Here is a 19,169-nt window from a genome sequence, read left to right on the forward strand (position 1 = left end):
AAAGAGATATTCACTTGTTTGCTGATGATGCAAAACTGGAAAGAGCGATAGTTAATTCAGATGATGTGGATATCTTGCAGGATGACTTAAATATGGTGATGGTTTTGGCTAAATTAAATGGCTCCAATTTAATGTGGTCAAGTGTATGGTGATGCACTTCAGAAGGATGAGATCACATGCTGTTTACTATATTGATGGCACTGAACTACAAGTTGATGACGCTAGAGACTTGGGAGTTATTGTAGACAGAGAACTTAAGTTTCGAGGCATATTGCAAAGGTTTGCAAAAACTTCACATCAGATTACATGGTTATTGAAGAACACACTGAAAAGCAGGGATAAGAAAGTGATTGTCCCACTTTATAAGGCATTAATAAGACCTCATTTGGACTATAGTGCACAGATCTGGTCACCTGGATTTCTTGGTGATGGTGGAGAGGATTCAGAGGCGGGTTACAAAAATTGTTGCAGGCCTGTGTGATATCTCCTAGGAGGATAGATTGAAGGTATGTGGGCTTCAAAAACTAGTTGATAGACGTAGGAGAGGCGATATGATAGGGGAATATAAATTATTAAAAGGGTTTTATAGGATTGATACTGATAACGTTTTTAAGACCAGTGCAGGAAGGGAGAGAACGAGGGGTCATCCCTGGAGATTGTGTAAGAGTGTGGTTAACAAGGGTGTTAAGAGTAGATTTTTGCTTGGAGGGTTGTAAATGGGTGGAATGCGTTGCCAGAGGTGGTTGTGAATGCTTCATCTGTGAATGAGTTTAAGGAGAAGTATGATAGGTAATGTGTGAATAACGGTTAGTTTGTCAATGTTGGGTCTCCCGCGATGAGTCTTTTGACTCCATGGAGGCACCTTATATAATAATAATAATAATAATAATAATAATAATAATAATAATAATAATAATAATAATAATAATAATAATAATAATAATATTTCTTCTGGCTTATGTTCAAATCCAGTTTTAGACAACAGATTCAGGAAAAATATTTTATTCTGAAAAACAGATTCCTTTTGCTAAACTCACAAACCAGTGTTCTTAGAACATAAGAAGCTTATAGATGTTAACTCAGTTTAATCCACTCTAATTAACTCAATTCGTTTTCATATTTCTCAACCTCTACCCTCCTTTTTATCTCTAATATCTTTATTTTTATTGCTGTCTCTTTATTGTTCTAAATATTTCTTATTTCTTCCCTTTTGTCTCACTAAGTTTTGCACATGCATTTCCATTAACTGTTTCTCGCCTCTTCTTTCATTTTTGTGTCTCCACATGACAGTTTTTCACGGATTCCCAAAGATGAAAGATGATGTTTCGCTTCCTCACCGATCGTGACAAAGCCATCGCACGTAAGGAATCATTCTCATAAGGCAGAAAGAAGGAAAGAAAGTGCAAGAAGAAATGACTTCCTAATTATGTTATCAGCGGTAATTATGGTTAGCGGGCCGATGATTACCGGTAGAGTAATTGCTTCGCACTTATTAATTCATAGATGGTTGCGTCAACGAAAAATGTGCAGTGTGAAGGATAAGATGGAACGGTAATTTTTTTTTTAAAAAAATGGACATCCGTAGAAAGAAAGAACCATGCACTGTGAAATGAGGTTGCGCGCATCTGTTCGTAGCGTTTATCATTTTGTCGTAGGACGAAGGATATTTTTTTTTCTTTTCGTTTTACCAACAACGAGTTTGCGCTTCCAAGCAAGCGGTCTTCCCATTTTGTTTAAAGAGAACACGAGAATAATGAAAAGCCTGAAACAAAGAGATAGTTTCGCATCATTCACTGGGACTGCAATTAATATCATTGAGTTTGAATGCTAATACTAGTAATTCATTGTAATGTAGCACACTTTTTTAAGCATCTTTTTTTTCCTATACTAGAATAAACAGAAAATATCATATTATTTATTCGATCCATGCTTCCTAAAGAAACGAAATTGTATTAAAAAGTTAACAATTCGAAACCGGTAATGGAGACATGATACAGTCTGAGTTTACGCATAAGAGTAAACCAGGACAGAAGTGATACAGTGAATAAAATTTAATTTATTTTAAATTTTATTTTAATTTAAAATAAGGTAATTTGCAGGACTCGATAGATTAATGCAAAACCGTCCTCGCCACGCAAAAAATCGCTAATATGTTCTAATCAATGAATAGAAGTTCTAGTGATTAGTTCTGCTACATTTGTGTTTTCTAAGAGTTAAAAATATTTCATTCGAAAGTTTTTTTTATTAAATAAAAAGTAGCCTGTTTTGTCAAGTCTGCAGCTATATGCCAGCTAGCAAAATCTGCTGTCCACTGCCAGTAGGAGGAATTATTTGTCGAGTCGTAGTCATTTGCATAACATACCTTATTCTGTATGCGATAAATGAAAGATAACAGAATTAGAAAAAGAAAAAAAATAGGTTGGCATTTCAACTCGAAGGCTATTGAGATATTACTTTGAGCACCATATTCAGCTTATTTGACACGTTAAGTGATGATAAACTCACCGGGAACATGTGCGAAGAAGGATTCACTAGGATTATTTTTTAATTCTAGTTAATATATAATACAGCATTAATATATATAAACAAATTTAATATTTTTGCTCCTTTAAGGGGGAAACTTTATCAAAATACTTTTTTTCTTCAATTCTTATTTACTTATCCTTTAAAACTAACTCTTGTCGAGTCGTGCGTGCAAATAATTGGAGTTGGAGATAAAGTTTCAAAAATTATTCTCAAAGACGTAATTGAAGATTAAAATTTAATTTAGTGGACTTTCCTGACAATTGAAAATTACATTAGCATTCCGTAATGTGAATATGCTAAATTCCTTAATTATGAAAAAGTACAAAATAAACATTTCGTTAAATATATTTTTTTTTGATAATTTAAATTTAGTTTAGCTGTGAATTAATATCACTCACTTATTTATTTTCTTTTCCAGGTTTTATAGTAGAAATTCTTGAAACATTTTTCCGAGTTAACCATGTTGCCTGTAAGTTTAATAGAGTAAATTTCAGATGCTAAAAGATGCTATTCATTCATTTTGTTCATTTGTTTGTAATATCTATTGATAATGGTACAGTTTTACACTACTAGAAATAATAAATAATTTATAGATGAAAATATAAAAAAAACTGGAAATAATGAAAGAAAAAATATTGAAACATTACCTGTAAAAATGACGAATTAAAAAAAAATCGATATTAAGAATATAAGGGTGTGTGTGTGTGTGTGTGTGTGTGTGTGTGTGTATACGCGCTCGTTAAATTCAATTCTAAATAACTAGATTATACACAGAAATCGCTATGCAGCTATTTTTTTCTTAAATACTTCGAATGACTAAAATATTACAATATTTTCCACACTTCATTTCTTTGCATTGTCATATCAATAAATATTTTTCGCCTCTTCATTCCTTTATAAAGAATTGTAAGAAAGGGAAGGACGTGTTCCAACAACATCAGAACTGAACGCAGCACGTCTGCTGTTTCACGTTTCAGTAAGCTGTTTGGATAGTTAGTTGGTTGGCTAGGTGCGGCTAACAAAACTGTTTATTTTATGAAAGTGGATTTGTTGACGACTTGTTACGACTTAAACTTAATAGGAAGCACCTCTGTAGCTCAGGGTACAAGGTCGTTTTCATTTCAGTTGGAAAGAAACGCTATCTAAGATGCTAGGAACCTTTACAACATTTAAACTTAAGATGGATTTTCCTCCTGAAAAGCAATCAAACCAATCGGAGAAGACAATACACGCAATGAAACATAGAAAACACACTGGTCTCATAGACAGCTCGCGTTATTCCAACCAATATTTATTTCAACTTCATTTAAAACCACTTAATGCTTCGCAGCTATTTATTCCTTTGTGCTATAAAAGTTAATTTCTAATTAACTTCTGCTTGACCACCAGAGATAGAAGCACACTTTGTAATACTCTTCTATTAATCTAGATGATTTGTTAATTACGATTATCGCCTCGTTTGAATATGAAAGCGTTAGCGAATTCATGCTCTCTAGTATTATGATCTATTTTATTAATGCAACTTAAAGTTTAGACGAATGTAAACAGCTTAATTATACAGCAATGTGCTATACATATTTAAGATTTGAGTTATATATCTTTAGCACGCCATAAAATAACAAATTCTATAAGAATATCTGTTATCAACTGCGATATGTCACTTGTGCTACTTTAATGGTTTTAGGTTTATCCTTATTGTTGAATGAATATTACAATCAAAATAAGTTTCTATCTTTTAACGGATGGATTTCAATAAATAATGACATTTGAAACTTTTTATGATAACATTTTAATCATAAAAACAATTAAAAAAAGTTTCTTTTTTTTCAAGTTTAACTTGAAAATCGCACTTCTTTGACTAGTAAATGTACTTTTATTGCTGACACTAAACAGAATGAAACTGAATTTCTTTTTAAATACACCGAATACCAACTTACTAACAAAACGTTGTCAAATGTTATTTTATTCAATATTTTCATTTTTCTGAAATTTAGATAATTAGGACATTTTTGTTCACTTCTTAGCGTGCTATAGTTCACTCATCTCTTCCTGGTCCCATATCTTCGTGTTGGTCCTTCACATCCTTGTCCTTCCAGGACGTGAAGGACCAACAACAAATCATTCGATGAATTATCTTACTAAAGTAAGATATTTCATCTCCTTACTACTAATCTGCTTTAAAAATTTACTAATTAGGTGTCTGGATTGACTGCTTTGAAATCATAGCCTTTCTTTTTTTAAAAAAAAAAAGAATTGCCATTCCTTCATCTACATCTCAAGAAAGAAGGGATGAGTATGAAAAGGGAGATCTGGAAGATGGATGCACATCGCTGACATGAAAAAAATCTTTAATAATCAGTGGGTTTGGGGAGTGAGACATGCTGTATACAGTACCGGTATGCAGTACGTAACGGTACTGCACACCGGTATCAAATAAGCTTCGTTATTTCATGATATTTGCATTTTTATTACGCGTATTTTTTAAGAATTTGCTATAACTATTTTTAGAAATGTTATTAATTTCATTCACGTTTACATATTAAGACGTTCACGCCAGACTGTGTATGGTGAGAGTTACGTCTCAAGTAGGACTGCATTTTAGTGCTACAATAAAACTTTGTTTTGCTACTATGATGTTCATTCCAGTTATTTGTAATCACACTAAATATTCTAGTTAATCTATTTTCCACTATATATAATATGCATTGACTTTATCTGTGTGTTTGTTTAGTGCTACAATAAAAAATACTTCGTTTAGCTTGCATCTGTTCAGTATGGTGCTTTTATGGAGAAGATGTGTTTCACTGGATATGGTCATTTTCATCTAGTGCACTGCCAATATATACAGATCCACCCTTGACAAATTCTGGTGTCCTGATTGAATGTCAAGTACAACATGAGTCGATTTGTCTCTTCCCATTGTGAACGTGTTAAGTAAACCATTTTACTACTTTTATCTGACTTTCTCAGATGCTCTGTTCATCTAAAAAAAAAGCAATACAAAAATTTACTTGAGCCCTAAAGTAAAAAACGAAAAGGATTACTGGTTTCTTTTCCCCTTTCACAGTTAAGGTATTAAAATTAAGTGAGAAAATGAGTGAAGAGTGAAGTACAGAGGCTGTGTCAAAGACTGTTTTTATTCGTGATGGCATCAGCGTCCAACAGCAAGGAATGAATGACATAAAAGACTGCCGAAGTTGTTGGACTGTTGATGAAAAATGACTTCTGTGCGAAGTTTAACTCACTAAATGATCAAAATAAGAGGCTTGGCTGTAGGAACGTTGTTTTGGATATATGCCGGTCCTAAATTCAAGAAAATGTGTAACTTTTTAAGGTGCTTGTTTACGAGTACCTTAAAATGCTCGTATATATGCATTATGCAAATGAGTGATAAAACATTTTCAGTGGAAACAAAGATCGGCATGAAGACTTTTAAGGAATTAGCAAAAATTAAGTTACCTATTGTGGCGAAAGTAGAGAGCAACAGCTACTATCTTTAAGAAAGAAAACATTATCATTCCCTTTAAATCTCTAAGTTTTCCTTCTAAAAAGAATGACTACCAGAACCATTTTTTTTCTTACAAAAATCACTGCTAATAAGTATCAGTTGTTAACATGCTTACTTTCCCTTTGTATTACCAGCATAGAAGATGCCTCAATCCATGATCATAGGACAATAAACCGTCGAGTAGCAACCACCCTAACAATTGTAATGACGTATACATTCACCATGTATTATCCTTCTCAACATACTTTTAATGTAAACTGTATAAATACCGAATTTTAATTATTTCCTTGTGTGTACAGCCAGCTAAATTTAAAGACTAGATACTGCTCTTTCAGCCATGCTTAACTATACGTTCTTGTGTATATATCGCCCCTATTTGTTCTAATCGTTCTCTCTCGCTCCATATTTCATTTTTTTATTCGTTACTGCAACTGGATCTTGTTTTCCTTCACTGCAATCCTTGATAATTTCTTCGCATTTCTTCACGGGTATCACCTACCTCTGTTCATTTATTCGCTCTTTTTCCCATCTGATGCCTATTCTTTTATTCGTTCTCTGTAATGAATTATCGATTTACTGCTCACTCTCCCAACAGCTCTTTCTTTTCTTTACTTTTCTTTTCTTGACCGCATAATCCTTTAACATCGTAATCCGTTTTTTTTTCTCATCTAGTCTAACATCATTAACTCTTATTTTCTCCTATTAATTTCTCCCCTAGCTTCGGTTTTGTACTATACGCACCTGATGGAGATGCTCGGTAATTAAAGTAATATTAATTTCTCTCCCGATTTTATTTATTGTTGTAATACATCAGTTATTTCAAGAATTCAAAGATATTTTCTTTCAATTATCTTTTTCTTCCCCCTTTTTTTTGTTGAGTGTGGCACTCAAGAAAAGAAATTAGATTAACATGGTAACCATATGCTATCCACTCATGCATAATTATTTTCGTCATTCCTCATGTAGTTAATTGTTATTATTAAAATAATCTACATATATTACAACGATAATTATAATGACACATTTCGGCGTGTTTATTTTAAACACTGGTAAAAATGTCATTTGGGTTGTGCCGAATACGAGCTGTTTATGTCGTCATCATTGATGTTATATTAACACTACGTACATTAATTCTGTTATTAGAAATGCATATTTATGGAAAAATATGTGATAAACTGATGTAATTTGAATTCGATTTTACATTTTCAAGTAATAATTTCATGTAACTGGAAAATTTTAATACTTTACTAAAAATATTTGTTCTTTTCCTGAAGTCCAGATATTTTGGATCAGCATGTAATCGAATGCATGATACTCTACATTATGCTAAAAAAGAGGATAATGATTGATGGAATTTTTAAAAGCGCAGTAACGCCATCTATATGTTGTTTAAAAGATGTTTTCTTAAATCTGATTGAAAAGTTAAAATATTGGATATTTTAACCATGCAAACTACATTTGAAACTTAATCTCTTACAGTTCATATTTCGGTAGTACGATGAACAGAGATATTAAATATCTCTTAGTTTGTAGAGTTTTCTTGATATTATTTTAGGAGAATGCTTGCTCCTATATTTATTATTTGTTTACTTGTTTTTGGAATGCGCTTCCCAAAATACTTAAGCACGTTTTCGATTGGTCTCTGTTTGACTTATCTCCCACTGTCTGAATGAATACAAGTAATAAATACTGTCTTGAATAATTTTAATAACCTTTTCTTTATTAGTATTTAGTAATAACTATTGAAATTTTTCAAGTCATGCCAATTTTGTTTAAATCGGTTCATTTCAGTCCCAAATTTAAAGAACAACAACAAAAAAAAAAAAACACTTGAAACGATGCAAAATGATATATTACAAATGATAATAACTGGAGTCGCCTAATATATAATAGATTTCTGTTAGATCTAAATTAGAGCTCTTTTTTTGATAGGAGAAAATTTAATTCTACCGCGAACTAACCTCTTACTCTCCTTAAGTCATCGCTAATTATGTTTAACCATATTTTCATCACTTCTGACGGATATTCATTACAGAAACTTATTGACTGCAATCACTGAATTTCGGATATAATCAAAATATGTTGTTTTGCTGAGAATATAAATTTTATCTTATAATATATGAAAGAATAAAATTTTAAATGTTCTGAACGAGTAAGTCGAGAATGAACTACGGTATTTTGTGGTCACCGATGACGCCTCTTTTGTGTACACATGATTGTACACAAAATAAACAAAAGTTGAGACGATTTTAATAATTTATGATTTGTATGATTTGTAAATAAAAAAAGAAATTTATTAATATCGCATATCATATTTTATAAGGTGTAGCATATGATACTATAGGAAACTCAGTTGCATAAACTGGAGATTATGGGAGTGAAATGAAAACTCTTGACATGGATAAGCGGATGGTTGCGACAGCTATCAGAAAATGGCATACGATGAGTGTGAATCTGCCAGATTTACGGTCCACAGTAGTGTAACCTAGAAATTAGTTCTTAGACCATTGTGGATCAATCTATGCATTAATGATATTGAGAAGGATCTGAGAGATGTCAAATGTTTTACTGATGATGCAAAGATAGGCAGGGAAATCAGGGATGCTACTGATATTCAGCACTTACAGAATGATTTGAATGCGCTGGAAATGTGAGCAAATAATAACGGCTATGAATTTAATGTTAGTCAGTGTAAAGTTATGCACTTTGGCATGATGAGATTTCCAATGGCATGTTATATTGGCGGGATAATGCTATGAGAAACTGATGAGGCTAGGGATCTTGGGGTTATGGTGGATAGGAATTTAAAGGTCAAAGGTCATATTACAGAAACTGTAAATACAATTCAGATGAAAATTGCACTGTTGAAACAAATATTTGCATGTAAGGATACGGAAGTCATTTTTGCCTCTTTACAAAGCCTTGATACTGCTGCACCTGCATTATTGTGTGCAGTCCTCGCGGTTAGCCTAGTGGCTTTGCGCTTCGCAACCATATCCCTGGGGAAGGAGTGTCCTAGGTTCGATCCCGTCAACGACGTGAGGAGCTTCAGGATCTTCCTCAGCCATAGTCAAGTTAGCCGGTCTTGGGCGTGGACAGCAGGGTTTTTTCCGCCAGTTTATGTGGTGTTTTTCATCCCGCAATCAGGCAAACCGGTCTGAGGACACACGGATTACAGTCAGGAATACTGACCCAGCCATAGGTCTGATTCGTCAGCCTATGCCGGTTCCGGAGCCCGGATAAAATTCGGGGGGACTAGATGGTACCGTGAACTCCCGTAAAAAGGGGGAACGCAGTATCATCACACGAAATTTATTTATTTTTATTGTGTGCAGATTTCATCTCTTGGGTTTCTTAAGGATCAAGAAGCAGTGGAAAGGGTGCAGAGTAGAGTTACAAAGATATTATATCGAGAAATTATGGAATGTAGATTATGAGAAGTGATTGAGAATATTTGGACTGCAGACACTGGTAAAGAGGAGAAAGAGAGATAATATGACAGAGGCCCATAAACTTATGAAAGGGTATTATAGGTTATCATTTGATGAACGTTTTTTGTTATAATAAAGGTGGGGAGAGGACAAGGGGACATGTGTAGAAGTTAAGTTTGTTCGCGGTTAAGAAAGGGGTAAGAGCTAGTTTTTCTCTCACAGTGCGAATGAGTTTAAGAGAAGATATGATAAGCTGGTGTGGGGTGACTTATGGTCTCTCTCTCAATGAGTCCTTGACTCCTTGGAAGTCTCAGATAATAAAAATAATCACTGAGTATTACTTTTTTGTATAAAATCTGTAAATTATATTTCAGATTGCATCTTTATATCTGTTTTTAATATAAAAATGAATCAGTCCTCTGTGCCTTTTTAATTCCAAAATAAAGCGTATGGAACTCTTTGCTGAAATCGGTTGGTGGCTAGTCTCTGCTGTAGCAGGACAACGAGTGCGACCTCTGTTTGGTATGAGTAGATAAAAATGAAAAGGATACTGCACAGAACTGCCGTCTCATGTTTAAATGCTAAGTAGTATATTATTTTGCGTGATACCATGTGAATTCTATGGCTAATTTTGCTCAGTTACAAAGTTAAAACTTCGAGTTACTTCCGGGGGGGGGGGGAAATCTACTAACCTATTTAAAGATCAATCAACTCGGAAACTGGTGAACAAAAATTTACAAATATAGAAAAAAAATAGATTAGAAAATTTTCCTGTAATTTATGATTAGATTAAACCTATACACGATTCTGCTTGTGTCCATTTTGAATCCCAGGAAGGAATTGATGAAGCTACGCAGGCACCAATTTAGTAAAAGAAAATGTTTTCTATTGTCATTTCTGTAGATGTGCAGTTTTAAAAAAATGCAATCCCTATTCATTGATTTTTCCATATAATTTCTACTGTCTATGATGGTCTCAACAATTTTTTCCCTGATTCAGATCCCTGGATTAGGAAATTATTTTAAATATAATAAAAAGAAATCCGCATTATGATCATAATATTTTGATTAAGATATCAAATTCAATAATACGATGCATTTTATTTTTCAGTTTCTTTGGTTCATAATTTATTTATTTTTATGAGATATAGATTTTAATTTACCATCATTTTTTAATTTATCTTATATTCCCTTAAAACGCATTCTTCGTTAGTTTTTTTATTCCTTTTCCTCCCATAATTCTAAATGCTAATAAGATTTTCCTGCAGGGATTTTTATAATTTATTAAAATAATTTTATACTCGTAGTTAATATTCACCAGAGAATTAAAAATGCAGTCAAAAGGTTTGTGCAATAATAATGAGAATGCAAGTTGAACATTATTAAAAATATAAATCATATCTACAAAATAAACTGAGGGAATAAAATTAAAAAAAAATTGCTTAAATATTTATAACAACTTTAACTATTTGCGCGCTACATAACTCTAAGGGCTTCGTTTCTCTCTCTTGGAGAAGAAACGTTTCTTCGCTAGCCATGTGACATTAACTAGGAACGTTAAATGAATGGCTAAAGATAAATAAATTCTCTTTGTTTTTATTCCTCAAAGGCAGCCTTGTTTTAGTTGTACAGTTTGGGAAAACGTGCAGCCGATCATAATCCATCGTTCGCGAATTACCTCAGTTAGGTATATTTCTGGTTGCTGGACGAAATGTGATATTCCTAATCCTAACTAGTAGTATTTTCATGCCGGTTTGCATATTCTACGGTTGACTTTCTGAGAAGCGGGGTATAAACACTAAGTTTCTTTTCCAGAGGAAGAATCCTATTTATCTGCGCCAAAGATGATACTTTTGTTAACCTTTCAATGAAAAATTCCCGCATTATTTATGGATTTCAGAATTTAAGTAAATCGTATACGAATTTTAATTACTATACATTAATTTTAATGACATGCAAACGGATCTTTTTTGAAAGTTTCTATGGTTCTGGTTGTCTCCGCCACCAGCAATGTTTTCAAGTTGTACATTAGACAGAACATTTTAGAAAGAAGGTATTACATTCTGTAGTCTAAAAAAAGCTCAAAAAACTGAAGAAAGGACGGGTTGAGACAAAACTCAGTAAAAGAAAAAAGTTTGGATTTTAATAAGAAAATAGAAACCATCCGTTTTATCTTTTCCAACGGGTTGATTCTAATTATCTTTTCACTCTTCAAAAAACGTCTTCCGACAAAATTAAGGCTGACAGGAACAAATGGTGGTAGAACGTAATGGGCTGCAGGTACAAAGGAGAAGAAAGAAATGACCTGTGGGGGTTGCTTCATCTCAAAAGAAATGGATTTCGACATGCAGATAGCACATAAGATGCATTATTTCTAGTAACATTTTTAAATATTAATTCTGAACAAAAGTGCACATTTCAAAACTTATTGGAGAGCGGTGTGCATCTAAACATAAAAGAAATATAAACGTACTGCAGCATCGTACACTGATATACAGAAAACTGCAATTGTTCCTCTGTATATATATATATATATATATATATATCTTTTTTTACTATATTTTCTGAGTAATTTCTCTTGGCAACCGTAATTTGATTTCTATGGAAACGTAACCCATAGCAACAAAAACTGTAAATGGCTTTATCACTTAGAGGTTTGTACAATTCATTAGCGTTTGCTTTTGCATAACAGAGCTGTATAGTCTTCATACATATAAAAGTGTCCTGAACCGTTCTCTGAAACCACTCACATCCATTATAAATCCAAATTTTTGAGTAGAGAAGCTCAACATTGTCTGTAGAATAAGAAAACGTAAATATTCTATATTGTATTAGCAATGATTTAAATGATGGATTTAAGTTGGTTTCTTTCAAGAAAATTTCACTTAGAAGCGCCTCCCTGGTAGTTGTTCCATAGAATTACGAGAGAGAGAGAGAGAGAGAGAATGAATGAATAGCCAGTAATTAATGTTTTAAAAAGTGAGCTGTTTTAGGAGCATTTCCGTAGGACAAGCTGTTTTCTTAATGGTGACTACATCCATTAAAATATTCAAACACTTAAGTAATTAGCAGCCCTGTTGCCTGTCACTCCTCTCTCGGGGCGTTCCAATATCGGAAGATAAGTCGGACGTTTTTAATGCCGCAATACATGTCTAGCGGTGCTGACAAAAAAAAAAAAACTTCGCCGTTGGAGTTCGGGTTTCCCAGCCGATAACGGTGCTCGCTACGGAAGGCGCCCATCACTTTTCATTATGCGAAAACTCCGCGCCGTAACCTGAGAGAGGAAGAGGTGCCTTCATAACTCACGTGCGTGGACACTAACTCCAGCTGTTTATTTTCTCCTCTCTCTCTCTCTCTCTCTCCGATCCTATTCCAGTGACTGATTATTCCCGTGCTGCACCGAAAGACGTATTGCACGCGGAAAATGAGACGTGCTGGACGTGAAGGCGTGGGAATTTATGTTTGATTTAAGGCCTCCCGAATGCTTCATTCAAAAAAAAAAAAAAAAAACGCTTAAAGAAGCTAATAAACCGAAGGAAGATAAACCACCATACCTAAATAGTACATGGAAAAAAGTATTTCCTTCTCGAAATCTATCTCCATATTGCTTTTCATTAGAGGATTCATCTGCTAAGTCTACGGTTTACCAAAGAAAATATGACAAAGACTTTTAAGGAAATCACAGGAAGTGAGATCTTACAATGAAGGCAAGGATATTTACTTTAAGAAATAGTACTGTAGCCAAGTTAGTTTATCGGCAATTTCAACTTGTTTCAGAGTTTAAAATTATTTCAAACAAATTGCAATTCCATTGTATTAAAATTTAAATAAAATATATTAATGACTATGGCTATGGTTACTGTGTAAGTTAATGCATCGAGCCCGGTTAAAGTGAAGGACAATCCTTTTATAGAGTCATAGATAAAGTAGCTAACCAATCTAACCTTTTCCTTCTTCAACCAACTGGTCACTTTAGGAAGGATAGAATCCACTGATTAGGGATAAAAGCGAATTAATGCATCTGTGTGTTTACGGGGCCGGTTTGCTTTTTTAAGGGACGAAAAACCTGAGTTTCTGGGAGAAAAAACCTTCACTTCCGTATGAGAACCGACTAATTCACAATTTGTGAAAACACCCGATGAAAGCTCCTCACGTCATAGACGGGATACGAATGTGGTGTTCAATGCTTCCCTTGACGAGAACATAACGTGCCCATCGGAAAAGTAACATACGAGTATTAACATACTTTTAAAAGTATGAAAATGAACATACTTGTATTAACATAAGGGAATCTAATTCAATATAAATAAAAATTCAAAGGAAAAAATTTTTTTAATCGAAAAATAGTAAAATCAGTTTACGACTAATTATATTTTTAGTTCGCGAGTAATATTTAGTTCACAATCACACAACATAGTTTTTTATATTATTTTTCACTGACACCACAATTAGGTTCATATTCTTGCTATTTTGTTCCTTTCTAGAAGAATAAAAAGTAAAAATCCCATAGATGTAGAATACGATATCGAAGCTTTTTACACAGGTTACCATTAGGTTGCGCTGTATTGATTTAATTAGTCACTAGAATTGTATCTTTATGTCTACTGGAGCTCTTAAGACATTAGTCTTTCATAATTGGCTTTAAAATCCTCCTCTGTTTGAGACACGTTGATTTGACCGTTTTATGAAGCTGATAAGATCATCCTTCATTGCTATACTTCAGCCTTCAATTCCAATAATTTCAGATTTTATTTCACTATCGTGAAATAAAATCTGAGTTTATAAAATCACGATAGTGAAATTTCAATTTTGTTTCAGTGATGACGTCATCGCCCCATCGGAATAATGCTTATTTCATTGTGGTTCTCTGAACATTTTTTTAATTCTGTGGAAGATTTTACTGTGCAATTATGAATATTCTTTCATTGTCAGGTAAGCCTAAACGGAGCAAAATCTCAAATTTTGTTTTTCTTTGTGATTCCTACAATGCGTTGTGGGTTAATTCGTGTACGTCTAAGCTCCTCTCACGAAAAGAGACAGTGACGATCGCATATGTGTATTTCCCACGAACTGAACGCTGCTTAAAGTTTATAGGTATATTATAAAGTAGTATAAAGCACGGCATCATCCATATGGTGCATGAAACGCACGAGCAGGTTTTCTTGAAGGATAACAAATCTAAGACAAAACGTGCTTGGTGATCGTGAGTACTTTACTCTTCAAAGACCTTAACAGTAATTTGCATAAATATTGTGTGATATGTAGAATAGATGGACGTAATGCAAGGTTGAATATATGCATTCTGTTTTAGTTATATTGAAAATACCTTCTGTTTGTTGTTTAATAAAGAAATACAAAAGATCAAAAAAAAAAAACTCATCTACAGCAAGTTCTGCACCATCTAGTGGTAGTACTTTAAATTTCCAAAGTACAATTTATTTTTTTACATATTGGAGATGAGGACAAAGATATCATTACAGAATTTCTTTATGTTACAATATTCTATGTCCAGCCAAAGTGAAGTGTCTTTATTGAGTTCTAAGTCAATCTTTAAGACACTCATTTCCTCATATGATCATCCGAGGTGTTGAGTGAATCTAAATTCAACATTTTTATTGATTAGGGAGGTGATTACCGATGGAGTCCATTAGCTCACCGACAGACTATCAAATGCACATCTTAAGATTACGCTAATGCGGGATAAATAAAATCCTGTTTTTTGCAGATAAATAAAATATCAGTTTTTAGGAGTGGAAGAAAATTCTCTCCCTCTGAATAATATCGGTTAGAAAGGCTTTTCAAAGTTTCAAGCGGCCAACTATCATCCTTATGATAGCGGTACACAATTTTTTCCAAATGTACAAAGAAATAGTCATTCAATTAATGAGGATGGTAGTTTGGATTCTGCTCCGGATGGATTTATACAGGGTAGGTCAAAAATCACGGCACATGCCGTAGAAAGGGTCCGTCTTTGTAAAGCAACTACATAAGCCTTTTAACATCACCAGATACATTTTATTGGTTATGAAAAACTACATCACGTAAATGCCATTTTCGGCTTCACAAAGGCAGGCTCTCTCTATGGAATGTTCCCTGACTTATGGGCCATTGTATAAATAACTGAACATACTTAGAAATGAAAAATGAACACAAGCATTTTACGAAGATGTTGAGTACGTTTCTGGACGAAAAGAGAAAGATCTGTAGTATCAAAATTTTAATTTGACGACCGTTGACTGGGTCTTCATAGCTTGTGTTACTGTAATAAATCTACGTTTTTGTTCCAACTCCTGATTTCTCTATACGGGAAGTTTGGAAAGTCTTCGATATGTCAATTTGCGATGCCGAATGAATAGTATTACTGCCTTTGCAACCAACTGGCTGCAGGTTAGAATTCTGACTGGCATGGGATGTTTGTGAATGCCAGGCAGTAGACAGTTTTCTCTCCATGTGCAATATCAACGTTATTATTAGAGGAACTAAACCGCTTGGAAAATATCATGGCCGATCTCTATGCGGGAGCTTGAATTATGAAACCCTTAGCCTATCCACGATATTTAATATGTAATCTTTTGCAAATATGACTAATATAAAAAACTCGTAGCGAGCGCATCAAAAAGGTCAAATGAGGTTGTTTGAAACTTTGTGTGTGTGTGTGTGTGTGTGTGTGTGTGTGTGTGTGTGTGTGTGTGTGTGTGTGTGTGTGTGTGTGTGTGTGTGTGTGTGTGTGTGTGTGTGTGTGTGTGTGTGTGTGTGTGTGTGTGTGTAAGAGAGAGCGAGAGAGAGAGAGAAGAAGAATATATGCGATAAAGCTCTTGAATCGCACGTTTTAACCACTTGTGTTCCATCTCAAAGTGTGCTAACTCACTCACTCACTCACTCACTCGAGTCTAACTGCGCGTGCATTCCTTTGTCAATCTTTTCCAGAATTCCTTTTCTCACACGCACGTGTGTCGTTTAGTTCTCTCGCTTTTCACCCTGTAGGATGATGGAGCAGGAGGGGAACTGAGATGCCACTTCTTACATTTCATTCTCCACCCCCCCCCCCCCACCCCTCCTTCCTCTTTCTCAGTGCTTGTGCCTAATCGAGCACAAAGCGCTTCTTTGGAGATTCATTGACAACCACCGATAAGGAAATGCTTTTAAAGAACACTGCTGAATACGAAGATACGACAGATTTGAAAGCTTCTTCGATCACCTATAAAGTAGTGACAGAATGCGATAGTTATCGGCTCTCTCAATTGGAGGCTGATGCGACAATATCTCACTCATTCCCCACCTTCTGTCACTCACTCAAAACGTTTTAAAAAGATATCTTTTGAAATTTGTTTATTCCACGGTATTTTTTTTAGAGTTTTCTTTTTCTTTTCTTTCTATATTGCCTTTTAAATGAAGACTGATAATAAAAGACCTCATTTTTATATTTTCTGTTGATCAATAGTTGCATTTTATTATCTAAGTAATATTTGTCCGTTATTTTTATACGAAATACAATTATGTTATGATTTAGAATTACTTCGTTCATTGTATAACCATTTATTTATTTTTTTATCTTTTTTTTTTTAGCAACGCCCACAAAAGCAGTCGTTGTGTCAAAGTCTTCGACGGGACGCTCACGTGAAGTGCCTCGTGCTCACCATTCTCATATTAGGCTGTCTGGCGGTCATCATCTGGTGTCACTGTGCGGAGGTCACCAGGCTTGTGGTGAATTTTCAAAGTTTTCCAATCACCACCAGAAGGCGGGTGAGTCCTTGCGATGAAGGCTACGTGTACATCCCCGTGGCGTTCATGGCCATGCTGTACTTGGTGTACTTGGTGGAATGCTGGCACTGCAGCACGCGACTCGAACTCTCGTACAAAGTGGACGCCAACGCGGTCTACGAGCACATTCGGGAGATGCGCGAAGCCCAACCGGTAATTTGGTGGAAAGCGATTTGCTACCATTACGTCAGGCGGACTCGACACGTGACCAGGTATCGCAACGGCGACGCGTACACCACCACCCAGGTATACTACGAGAGGATCAATTCGCACGCAGCAGGCACGAGCTTCGTGTACAGTCACTGCGGAGTGAAGGACATCTCCAAGAAATTACTCGATCTCGAGAACCATCCGGCAACAAAGATTCGTTTCAGCAAGGGATTCGCCTTCGCCAACCTCGAAGCAGCGAATGAATTTGACGAACAAAGACGTCGATTCTTCCACGAGAATGAACGTCTAGACGACTACATGGAAATGTGCGAAGGTCTTGATCTGCTTGGAGTCAACTTCCAGGAACATATGGTGGCATTCGCGGACCACGACCGGCTGCCGTGGTACGTATCGCACTTCGTCTTCTGGCTCTTTTCCGTGGTGCTGCTGTCATGGCCTTTGCGGGTGATGATCCAGTTCCGGACCGCTTACGTGCATTACAAAGTCAACAAGCTGTTTGGAGTTAACTACATGACGCCCTCTAGCGGGACTTTTGCGGTGGGACGGATGTCTCGAGGAAGCACCATTGACAGCTCGGAATTTGAACGCCACATTACTAATAACAACACCATCGCTCCTAGTTACTCGGAAGCTCTTCTGCTTGATCCCACGGGAAGGGCGCTGTTTCGAGCAGACTCCAACGGCAATATTCCCAACGGGATTTGTCCTGCAGACTACAACCTAACGCGTGACACTCACGCCGGGGAGAATTCTGGCGAATCTTCGTGGCCAGAGAGACGCTGCACCAATCGATGTTCCTGGGCCGGAACCAGTCGGAGGTATTCCATCCCCCGCACTGGAATCCCGGTCTCTATCAGTCGCTCCTCCCTCCAGAATGGCCGCGTGGTGTATTATGTGTCTCCCCTCCCTCCTGATGACGGAAGCGTTCGCAGAAACCCCGTAGTGCGAGAAGACGCCAGCGATCCAGAAAACCCTGCTGCGCCACTTCCTCCGAATTATGACGATGCTCTTCGTCTCAGTCGACCGTTGTTTCTTCCTCTCCGTCGATCTGTGACGGACAGAGACATACCTCGGCGCCTCCCGTCCCAAGAGCATCAACAGAGGTCGCTGAGCGAGGAAGAAGAGCCCTTGAATGTGGAGACTCAGTTATGACCCCTGTGGGATCTACCTCATCTAGGGTAGTTGTATATACACCAACTGTCCTCTTACACTGCCGCCTTTACAAAATATTTAGTAGCTCGCACTCCAGCCCAATTCCTCCGTTCAATGTACAGCGTTCTCCTCGTGTTATCCGCTGGACTTTGTTGGATGTTTCGCGTGGCCATTTTGTTGAAACGAAAAATGAAGTCAAGCTTTCAATAGATGGCGTGGTGGTTTATTTATTCTCTCAAACAATACACACAGACATGCCTAGGTTACACAAATAAATTGCAAATTTACCGTATAACCAATATCATGCTTATAGGTAACTAAAATTATGATGTTTGGAAACTAAATAGATATTTGGATATAATGAATAAATAAGTTTTATATCTCTACAGCGAGGAATTGCAAAATGACTATCTTCTCCATTCATTTCATTGTTGTTGAACAAAATCACCATTAATGTGCTGCATGGTCCCAGTAATCATTTGTTTAAAACAGATATAAATTACTTTTAAAAACTGGTAACCTACAACACATTAGTACCTTAGGTGGTACTAATGTGACAAGAGTTAAACCAGATACTTGCTCTGAAGACCAAAGTTAATATTTTTTATACCACTTCAGGTT

General features: G+C 35.6%; 1 protein-coding gene across 2 annotated transcripts in view; it reads left to right on the plus strand.

Moving 5' to 3' along the window:
* The window catches only part of LOC150101575 (transmembrane protein 151B-like), an 85,333-nt gene extending 66,397 nt beyond the window's left edge, over positions 1–18,936 (plus strand). The window contains exons 1-2 of one of the 2 annotated variants that reach the window (XM_090400639.1): positions 2,970–2,995; positions 17,031–18,936. In XM_090400639.1, coding sequence (XP_090256765.1) covers positions 2,987–2,995; positions 17,031–18,548 — 1,527 coding nt within the window. In that variant the 5' untranslated portion in view covers positions 2,970–2,986 and the 3' untranslated portion in view covers positions 18,549–18,936. Of the gene's footprint in view, positions 1–2,969; positions 2,996–17,030 lie in introns of those variants that run through there. The other variant, XM_090400638.1, reaches the window with a different exon arrangement.
* Positions 18,937–19,169: the final 233 nt, after the last annotated feature.

The sequence above is a fragment of the Typopeltis vanoorti genome, chromosome 11, assembly GCF_054136105.1.
Source record: "Typopeltis vanoorti isolate ZY-2024b chromosome 11, IOZ_Tvanoo_1.0, whole genome shotgun sequence".
In the NCBI taxonomy this organism is placed as follows: domain Eukaryota; kingdom Metazoa; phylum Arthropoda; class Arachnida; order Uropygi; family Thelyphonidae; genus Typopeltis; species Typopeltis vanoorti.